The following is a 10,604-nucleotide window of genomic DNA, read 5'->3' as shown; positions in this document are numbered from 1 at the left end:
TTTGAAAACTTTTTTTATTTAATTTCCCCCCCCCCCCCATGATTTGTGAAAATGTTATTAACCCCCCTCCTTTGTTGGCAACACAAACTTATCCCAGGGAAGACAACTTTATGCCCTGGAAAAAAACTAAATCTGAGCTTTTCATTTTTTTGGTATGATCTGTTTTTATATACCTCATTCCACTTGCATACAGTGTGTTGATCGTGACTGTTGTTCAGGTGATGTCTGTTGCTCTGCCAGATAAGTCTACACAGTTTTCCTTGTATTTACAATTCCATTTAAAGCATGTTTTTTTTCTTTATGTGCCAGTAGGCATCATGGCCAGTAAACATGTGCTGTTTACTGAATACTGCTCTTTTTTTAGGCTTGCAGACCAGATGAGGATGATGAATTTTCCTCAGTGGTTTGATTTACTGAAGAATATTTTTTCTAAGTTTACCATCTTCCTCAAGAGAATAAAGGTAAGACATTCATTTACCGAGAACTTCACATAATTCAGACATGAAATGGAATGAAGTTACTTTCCATTTGAAGTTTTAAGGTGTTGGTTTTGCTTATAGAGTTCAAATTTTTGATTGAAAGAAGGATATGTGAATATCGGCATCCAGGGCAAAAATGATTAGTGCTAACAAAGAAAGCAGTGGGAAGGAGATAATACCTCTTGTTGCATGATTACATCCATTTCAGGCTGCTAGGGATTAGGACAGAACTTTTGTATGTGTTAGATTGCTCCAAATGAGGTTTCTTTCACCATTCTCAGAAACATCTGATATTGGTTACCATCAGACAGATGAGTCTGCCTCCGAATGCTAATTACACAACAGAAAATAAAGCCAGGATTTAGTTTAATTTTGTGGGTAAAAGGAAATCTCTTTCTAGCACAAGCTTGTGGCACAGGGTTTTGGTTTTTTTTGTAATAAAAGTTGTATTTGATTCTAGGCAACGTTAAATACTATCCGTAGCGTGGTTTTCTTGGTTCTAGACAAGAACCAAAAAACCAGAGACCTGGAGGACACCTTACAAAAGAACTCTGCTAAAGACAGTGCGGTGGACACAGAAGTGGCTTACCTGACTCATGAAGGCATGTTTATCAGCGATGCGTTCGGTGAAGGGGACCTCCCGCCTGTGGCAGCTGACACTACCTCTCAAAGAAACACGTCCCCAAACAGTGAGCCCTGTAGCAGCGATTCGGTCTCTGAACCGGAGTGCACTACTGATTCCTCGTCCAGCAAAGAGCAGACGTCATCTTCCGTTACTCCAGGGGGAGTAGAGATGATGTAAGTAAACACGTTGCATGTCTCCACTTTGCAACATGTCAGAAATAAGATGTTAGGTGCAGGTGGTTGTTTCTGATGATGCAGTACAAAAATTACTTTGAAGGAATGTGCTTTCCTAGGTAAGTGAAGTGCAGTGGCTCTCCACCATCACCCCTGGAGACTGCCATCAGACTGCACTGTCCCCAGCTCACCTTTGTTTCATTTATTTGCCTTGTTTTCACCTCTGTGTAGTGGTACGGGGACTGATTATGTCACTTCTTACAGAAAAGGGCCCCTTCTCCATCTGCTCTGCTGGGGAGCCCGCTTCTGTAGAAAGCAGGAGAGATGCAAGTCTAGCCTACGTGAAAGACAGATTGTTTGTCATGCCTTTAGCAGGCAGAAGCATCTCTGTTCCCTGTCCTTGTTCCCTATCGTTATTTTTTCTGTGGTGGTGTGGGATTTTTTGGTTTTTGTGTGTTTGTTTTTAAGCTGGCTTCATGGATTATACCTTGATAAATTCTAGAGAAAAATCTGCTGTTCGTTGTCAACTATTTGACTTGCATGGTTAAATAAATCCATGTCAATGCTTTGGTAACATAGGCAGTGCTGCTGCCCTGTGGTGCTCCAGATTCCAGAGTTGTAATCTTTTTTGGTATCCTTTTCCGGCCATGAATAAGGTATGCATAAGTCAGAGCTACTTTTTTAAAAGAACCAGGCACAGCTTATGTGGCACTTGGGCCTGAACCACTTCAAAAGCCAGCCGGTTCTATGAAGCAGAATTGAAATACCACTTGTTACCCTACTGGAAGATGGAAGATGGCAAGTGGCCTGCTCGCTCTAGCTGAGTGGTACTCGAGTGTCTGTACTTGGGTGTTTAAGCAACTTTCAGTTGTGATAGAGACCTTCCACGTCAAATCACAATGCTGGCTGAAGGAGATAGATTTAAAATAAATATGCTGTGCCTAAAACAAATTCAGGCTTCTGTATGTCCAAACATCCGTCGTACGCCAGAAGAGAAATGCAATGTGATGAGGCGACCAGGGTTACAGTGAGGAGCAGGGAAGGAGAAGGGGGTCGGATCCGAACTGGTCTGGACCTCTTTGCCGGGTTTGCTAAAAATATAGCAACCTGCTAGAGCTCTCGAGCAATAAAGTTGTTTCCAAGGCTGGTTGCATAACCTTGTTCTAAAATGAACTTGCTTCATCCCTCTTCTGGTTTTCTTTGCACCTTTGCTCTGTGTTTGGAGCAGGCTAGCTAGTAAAATTACGCAGTTACAACAATGTTAGCCCAGTTGCTGCTCTGTAGTGTCTGGCTCTTCTCTCTCCTCTCATGCTGTCAGTCCCTTGAGCAGCCACGATGACTGAAAGGTTGTTATCTTAACTGATTACATGAATGGCAGAGCTGTGCTACGGGCTAGCTTTGAAACGGTAGACAAATCGCAAAAGGTTTTTTGAAAAACACCAACTTAGGATCCTGAAGTCTGAAGAGCTAACAGAATGACGGCCATTAGATGAAGGTGGTGGGGAGTGCAGAGTATCTATTTTAGGCCTTACACTTGCATTGGTAGAAAAATTCTGTGTTTTATGTGTCGTACGCTCGTAATGCTCAAGTGTTACAGGAGCTGGGTAAATTTTAGCTCAGTAAATGTTAATATTTATTGTATTGATAATGTCTATATTGTGTTTTCTCTTAGACCATTAATAGCAATTAGAATGTGGATTTAAAACAAAATATAAGGATGTGCAGTTCTGCATTTCCTTGTTACAGGGACTGACATGATATTGACAGTAGCTTAGAAGATCCCATCTGTACGAAGTGACTTTGGTGATTGACTGACTGACTGCATTTGACAGTTGCTGCAAGGCTCTTTCCTCCTTCAACCTGTGAGCAGAAATACTGGGTTTTTTATAAATTGATGCTCAACCAACTGGTTCTGTCATTTGTAGGGTCAGTGATGACATGAAGCTGACTGACCTGGAACTGGTCAGGCTGGCAAACAATATTCAAGAGTTGCTTTATAATGCCTCTGATATCTGCCACGATCGTTCAGTCAAGTTCCTCATGGCGAGAGCAAAGGTAAGGAGCTTAGGTCAGACTGCTGGTGGTGTCTCACCCTTAATGAGAATTTACTCCCAAGTTACTGACTTAACGAGCGAGAGTTCTGAAATGGCATTCTCCATTGAAATTAAGTGACTTCCTGCTGCCACAGGTGCTTGATGGTAGTGCCCAGAGCACACAAACATTAACGTGTCATGTCATTGTAAGGCAATATGGGTTTCTGCTACTTTTTTTTTTTTTTTTTGCTTTTAAATATTCTGACTTGCTGCTTCTGAAGCTCCATGCAGAGAATCCCTGTCTATGGCAAGGTAGCTACTTGGACTGCAATCTGCCTTCTCTGTCCCATGTAGGGTTAAATAATGTGCCTCTTAAAATACTAGTAGCACTCAGACCTGATGACTAGTTATTTCTTTACATCTCTGAATTTTTGTGGTGTTATGTCTCCTTACAATGGTTTTCTTTGTATATAGGATGGCTTCCTAGAGAAGCTGAATTCCAATGAGTTTGTTACTCTTTCTCGCTTGATGGAAGGCTTTATCTTAGATACTGAGCAGATCTGCGGCAGGAAAAGTATGTCCTTGCGAGGAGCCCTTCAGAGTCAAGCCAATAGATTTGTGAATAGATTCCATGAGGAGAGGAAGACAAAACTAAGGTATCTCTCTCTGGGTGGAAGATCTTTGTGTTCTTGCATGAATAATTTTATCAGTCATGTGCCAGGCAAACACAATGTTTTGTTGCCTAGAACACTAGTAAGCCAGTTGTACTTCAGAGCAGGGGGGTGAAAAAATTGTATTAAACCCCAATTATTTTCAATTGGTTTAGACTTTTACTATTTTCATAACTTAATTTCTTCAAATCGGATTGTTCTACAGTTACCTAATAAGGACAGTAATAGCTACAGGAAGTACTCAAGACTGACATTGAAGGGCAGGATTGCTCTGTCTCAGGGGTTAAGTAACTTCGGGATAATTCACTTCCAACTTTTTTAAAAAGAAAAAAACCAAACCAAACTAAAAAAGAAAAAAACCCAAAAACCTCCAACAAAAACAGCAATTAAAAAAAACCAAAACCACTTGCGGAACAGCCTTCCTAGTAACATACATCAAGTCTTTTTGCTCTCATCCATCAAAAGCTCTTAAAATTCCAGTATTTACACATTACTTCAGTGGCGGTGATCTCATAAGGATCTTTATTGACAAAAGACTACACGTGGCCTCTATGATAGATTTAATGAAGAAATTTTGAGATCTCTAGCCCAACTAGGTGTGTTTCTGTTTTACTAACAATTGGCATCTCTTTCTAATGAAGATGAGTAACATAACATTTTGGGCCACTGGCTTTTTTTAAATTACTGTAGTTTTGATTCCAAGGCATTACAGGCAGGAGAAGCGTTGAGACAAGGCATTTCATTTTCTCAGCCTCCTCTCTTTTGTGTTTATAACTAGCCTGCTTTTGGACAATGAGCGCTGGAAGCAAGCTGAAGTTCCTGCCGAGTTTCAGGACCTTGTTGATTCTGTGTCAGATGGCAGAATATCTCTCCCTGAAAAAAAACCAGCAGGTATGTATCTTGCAGGCCTACTGTTAACTGAATTTATTATCAGCAAATGCTGCTATTGAATGTTGATGGACATATTCCGATGTCACTCTTGATTTGTGTTTGCTCGCTGTCTTATGGGGGGGATCAGAAGTAAGTTGATAACTTTTCTTTTTCTTTTTCCTGTCACTGGTGTTGAAACTTCTTGTGCTGACCTTAAAAGATTATTTTTTTTTTTTGTGCAAACCCATTTAAGTGTTAGCACAGGGAAGGAACTACTTTTTTAATACAAGTATTCCCCGTGTAGAGGCGTACAGTCTCTGTACAAATTCAGTCTTTCCCCAGAACATACCACTAAAGTGTTGCAAGGGACCAAGGAGCATGTGTGTGTGCTCAGCCCCCACCTTGTGTTAAACAAAGCTTGCTCCTTCTCACTACTTCATCTGCCAGTTGTTCAAATGAAAGGCAGCATGCTATGTGGCTGCTCATGGAAGTGGAAATTCATGTATATTCAATTATTTACCTTGCCGCAGAAACCTCATTTGACCTCAGCCAAGTCACTTTTTTCTCCTCGTACCCCATTTCCTCATGTGCAAAATGGGAATGCATAATGCGTTCTTACCTTGTGGGGATACTCATCCAATATTGCAGCAATGAATGTGTGTGAACAGCTAGAAGGGGAAGGAAACATACACGGAGGGGAAGGAAAATGGCAATAAATGAGAAAGAAGAAAATACAGTCATGTTATGGCGGAGACACCCCGGCCCCACAAAAGGAATATAGCAGATACAGAGAGCGTATTAGGCAATAACCACTCCAGTTACGGAACACAACACCAAAATACGCTCATCGACCCTTGCTCTTAAAATATTCTCTTGAAGCTTCCTTCAAGAAGATGGGAAACTGGTGGCATCAGATTTAACACAAAATACTGCATCAGTAAGAGCTTCTGCTATGAAGCCTGAGGAAGTACTGGTTTGAAGCTAAAGTATTAATATACACTGCAAATCATTTGAGAATGTATGGTAGAAAACCTGGTGACTTTTTCTGCTTTTCTTCTTCTATTTGTAACCTTTTGTGTTTGAAGTTTCTTAGTCCATAATGACTGTGGGACTTTGGGCAATTTTTTATCTAAAATCCCAGCAGATAATAAAGTAACTTAATGGGTCGTAATAGTTATGATGGGGGACCAACTATATAATAAACATTGTAAAAGAGAGCAGCTTCAAGGATTGATTGTGGTTTCTTTCAAGCCTTAGTGAACACTAAATTTTTAGAAACTAGCATTTTTTGTACTTGTTTTTGGTTCAACTCAACCCTTTTCCTTTCTGGCTAAAACATCTAGCTACAGAAGAAAGAAAGCCAACCGAATTCCTTATTGTTGAAGGACAAAAATATGCAACAGTTGGGTAAGATACACTCTTTTCTCTTAGCAGTGGGTTAGTTGGCAAGAACTTTTGAGTAGAACTGTGATGAATACTAACAGCTTTAACAATCTTATTTAAATAAAAGAAAAAACCTCTCCTTCCACAGACTAGTTTCTCTTTAGTTCCCAGTTATATTGCAAGCTCTTCTGGACATTAAAAATACTATTTCTTCTCTGAATGACTAGGGTGAAATTTATGGTTTCATTTGAATATGTTTTTTTCCGAATTACTTTGTGAAAACACATAGTCATGAAAATACAGGTTCGTCTTCATAGCATACTGTTGTTATTTCTTGCAACATAGGTTATCTCTTGTAAAATCATAGAGCGGTTTGGGTTGGAAGGGACCTTTAAAGGCCATCTAGTCCAATGCCACTGCAATGAGCAGGGAGATCTTCAACTACATCAGGTTGCTCAGAGTCCCATCCAACCTGACCTTGAATGTTCCCAGGGATGGGGCATCGGCAGCCTTTCCGGGCAACCTGTTCCAGTGTTTCACCGTCCTCATTGTAAAAAATTTCTTCCTTATATCTAGTCTAAATCTACCCTCTTTTAGTTTAAAACCATTACCCCATGTCCTTTTGCTACAAACCCTACTAAAAAGCCTGTCCTCATCTTTAAGCCCCCTTTAAGCATGGAAAGGCAGCAGTAAGGTCTCCCCAGAGCCTTCTCTTCTCCAGGCTGAACAACCCCAAAATCCATGAGTCTGCTACTGACTGCCTGCTTATCTTACTCAGAATAAGAAATAAGTTGCGGGCTATCTCAGAAGCTGTATATGCTATTTCTTGGTATCCTGATGGCTTTGGGTTGGAAAGTAGTTTTGTAAAGCTGGTTATGTCAAAGACATTTTAAAACAGATGATACTCACATATTTCTCTCATTTAAAAGCCTGCTGTGTTTCCAAAGACTGTGAGGCTTAAGCATTAAATATGCATGAGCATGTTTTTGGAGAGGGAGTAAAACCTGGAAGATCTCACTCCCCAGAGTCCTAACATCAATTTATTCTAAACTTAAAAGTTCTGATTTACATCATGTCTTTGACCAGCTGTCATTTTATGAGTTGTTTCATGATGTTGCATCATTGTTCAATTAGAAACAGAAGCTGATGGCTCAGAACTTCTGTGCCAGCCACCTGATACCACTGCAAGAGAGCATTTCAGGTTGAGTAGTAGCATTTGAACATGCTTTAAAGGATAAAATTTACTTAATAGATGTGTTTGATAATCCATCTCTGCTCATTTGAAACTTGTTACATTTAGCTCTGTGAAGCAATTGTCAGCTTCATGTTGGTGCAAATATTTGTTTCAGTTCTACTCAGTTCTACATACAGGTTCATTGTAATTAATCACATAAAATGCATTCACAAAAAAAAGCCGAGATGTTCCCCAAAAATTCTTCAGGTGTTTGTTTTCAGTTGATTGTTTGTAATTTTTCTTCACTTTACTGTCTAAAGGAAGAGAGAGATGTAACTTTTTGAAATGTTAGAACATCTACTGTGAACATGAGATCTTCCCTTAGTTTGCCTGCCTTCTGTGTATTTGAATTCAAAGGAGCATACCTGCTTTTTGTGGAGCCACCTTAATTCCATCCAGTAGCTCCCCAATTCTCCAGTGCTTGCTGAATTTGAGGGATTTTACAGGTGTGAGTGTCTTTGAATATTTGGTGCTGTTTCTTCACAGCTGCCTTCTCTGTTTGTGACTCCTTAGCATTCATTACGTCCTTTTCAATGGTGGTAGTTGTCTGCATTCTGTGGATTTTTATACTTGCTCAAAGTTGGCCAGAATTATACAGTAGCATAAGAAAGGAGCTTTGGATTTTTTGTCCCCTGCCAACATCTACATGGAGACTTCTAGTTCCACAGTAGCTTTTTTGGAGATTAAAAAGTTACACCAATGAACCTTAGAGATTTTTTTTCTCATATATGTTGAGTACTTTTTCCACACGCCACCCTACCCTGTGGAATGGGTATTCTTTATAACCACCTTTATGTATATCATCTTCCAGGTTTTACTTCTACTTCAGATTAGCTAATGGGTTTATTTAATGCTATAATCTCTGGCAGTAGCTAGTTTTCTATCAATATGACTGGCCTGTGTTTGATTTTTCAACATCTTCTGTGCACTGAGATGACATATTTGCCTGTTCGCTCTTGTAGGACAGTATTGCTGTTAATAAGAATAATCCTTGAGTACTGCCAGTGTGTGGATAACATTCCTTCCATCACCACGGACATGCTTACCCGCCTGTCTGATTTACTGAAGGTATGACTCCAAATGTACTGTCTGTGCTAATCAGGGGTATTCAGGGTGGAGAACGTGTCTTACTCTCTGTAATGCTTCATGTGTTTTTATGATTTCATATAAATGATATATAAATTGTCTAGAAATGGTTGCGTTTGTTACTGTGCCATAAGGTAGCCTTTTAAGCTAAGGACACTAAAGATGCAATTTGTTGTGTGAATTAACTTCAGAAAGGCTGTCTTTCCTCTTACTCACCTGGAATATTGGAAATCCCATCTAGTAGTGTTTGTCATAGCTGCCTGTCCTTCAGGCTGGGTGTAGGATTAATGTTGCGGAAGAAAAAGCAATTTGATCACAGAGATACATCTATATTCAGGAAGGAAATGAGTCCCTTGGTGTTTACAAGTCAGTAGAGGTATAGTCAGTAGAAGCATGAAAAATAGTACGGGATGAAGCTTCTGTTGTAAAATGTAAAGATGATGAAAGACTAGGACCTTCAAGTCATTTATTTCTCACTAGAGAAGAGGAAAGCTGGTAAAGCAGAGATACTGCAAGGTAATGTAAGTAAACAATAATAAAAGCAGCACATGAGTGCACCTTAAAACTGTCATATATAGGCTCTGAAGCCTAGCAGCTAATTTATTTCAAGGTTTTCACTTGTGTCTTTGCCCACAAAGGTTATGTCAGGTATTAGAGTTCTGAACGTAAGTGTAATTGATAAGAGATGAACAGATTCTACTCACCAGAAGTATATTTTACGTAAGATTGGGGATGAGTGAGGGGAAACACACCCTAGGAGATGGGCCTTTAAATAATCTTCCTGTTGGTAGTTCTTATCTGAATAACCAGATGCTGGACCACTCCTTCCTGCAGTCATCATTCAGATTTATCCACAAGCCTTCCCCTTTGAAAGCACTATCCAAGGCAAATCAGTCAGTCTGGGGCTGGGGATGCCACTTGTTCTCCAGCTGCTCTTCTCTCAAGTCTTACAGCAGCTTTTCACAGGCAGGCAGAATAGCAGCAGATGCCTCAAACTTGGCCAGATTTGCATCTCGCTGTTTACTTCTCTCTCCCTACTGTATCTTATTCTAGCTCTGTCATTTGTGTTTTATTCCTTGGTATTCCAACATCATGTGCAGTTTAATTATTGTATTTCCTGTCTGGCAGCAAGGTGCCATTAAATGGAGAGATGACAGGAACAGCTAGCAAAAACAAAAGCTCGTTTATTACACTTGAAACAGAATAAGAGCCACTCAAGATGTCCTTGCAGATCACTACGCGTGCTTTTTGCTTGACAACTGTCAGAGGTAGCAAGCTTTGAAGGTAGCAAGAGCTAGTCTTTATTGTGGTGGATGCTGCAAAGTGTTCCCAGGTAATGACATTCCCGGCCGTTTTGAACTGTGCCTGCAGCCAGGGTGAAATGACAGCTGTGTATGGAGAAAACCGGGGTCATAATTACTGGAGTTGTCCAGTTGGTGCAGACAGGAGGCGGCTTGGAGCCCCAGTGCCGGGACGCAGCAGTGCTTTCCTCCAAGCAGTCACAGGGAGGGGGTATTGCTCTTTTGATGTTTCAGGCATGCTGCTTCCTCGCTGCTTTGTCTGCAACAGGCTGTCCACTAACTGAGTAACGTCCACGAAAGGCAGGGGGAGAATACGCTCTCTGTCATCCTTTACAGAGCTTGTTTTTAGTAGTCTGCCACGCAGTTGATGAGTTGGCACTAACCTGGGCTAAATACCTCAGAGGAGCTTAGGGCTTAGGCTGGGTAGGATATGTCTGTCTTTTGGCTCAGTGGATCTACTTCTGGAGTCCACCAGGAGGCAAAAGAAAAGGTCTTGCTTTTGAGGAGGAGGAGATGAAGTGAATGTCAGACCGTTTCAGACCCTGAGTGCAGTCTGAGAGCCGAGTAGGTTTTGCCTCACTCAGGTCAGGGGCCACACGTAGCTCAGGTTCAGTTGTGGCACTAGGTCGGGGTTGCTTTCCTGGCCCTGGATACTGGTTTTGCCTCACTCAGGTCAGGGGCCACATGTAGCTCAGGTTCAGTTGTGCCACTAGATCGGGGTTGCTTTCCTGGCCCTGGATACACCACTC

The 10,604-nt window shown here is 40.9% G+C and overlaps 1 protein-coding gene across 2 annotated transcripts in view; it reads left to right on the top strand.

The window, feature by feature from the left end:
- The window catches only part of VPS54 (vacuolar protein sorting 54 homolog (S. cerevisiae)), a 43,121-nt gene that overhangs the window by 21,951 nt on the left and 10,566 nt on the right, over positions 1–10,604 (top strand). For both annotated transcript variants that reach the window (XM_009706435.1, XM_009706436.1), the window contains exons 10-16: positions 365–461; positions 940–1,277; positions 3,203–3,332; positions 3,785–3,966; positions 4,760–4,872; positions 6,195–6,258; positions 8,431–8,536. In XM_009706435.1, coding sequence (XP_009704737.1) covers positions 365–461; positions 940–1,277; positions 3,203–3,332; positions 3,785–3,966; positions 4,760–4,872; positions 6,195–6,258; positions 8,431–8,536 — 1,030 coding nt within the window. The remainder of the gene's footprint in view (positions 1–364; positions 462–939; positions 1,278–3,202; positions 3,333–3,784; positions 3,967–4,759; positions 4,873–6,194; positions 6,259–8,430; positions 8,537–10,604) is intronic.

This window comes from Cariama cristata, unplaced genomic scaffold, assembly GCF_000690535.1.
Source record: "Cariama cristata isolate BGI_N322 unplaced genomic scaffold, ASM69053v1 scaffold2978, whole genome shotgun sequence".
NCBI lineage: Eukaryota > Metazoa > Chordata > Aves > Cariamiformes > Cariamidae > Cariama > Cariama cristata.
The sequence above is the reverse complement of the archived record's forward strand: the minus strand, read 5'-3'. Positions and strand labels throughout refer to the sequence as shown.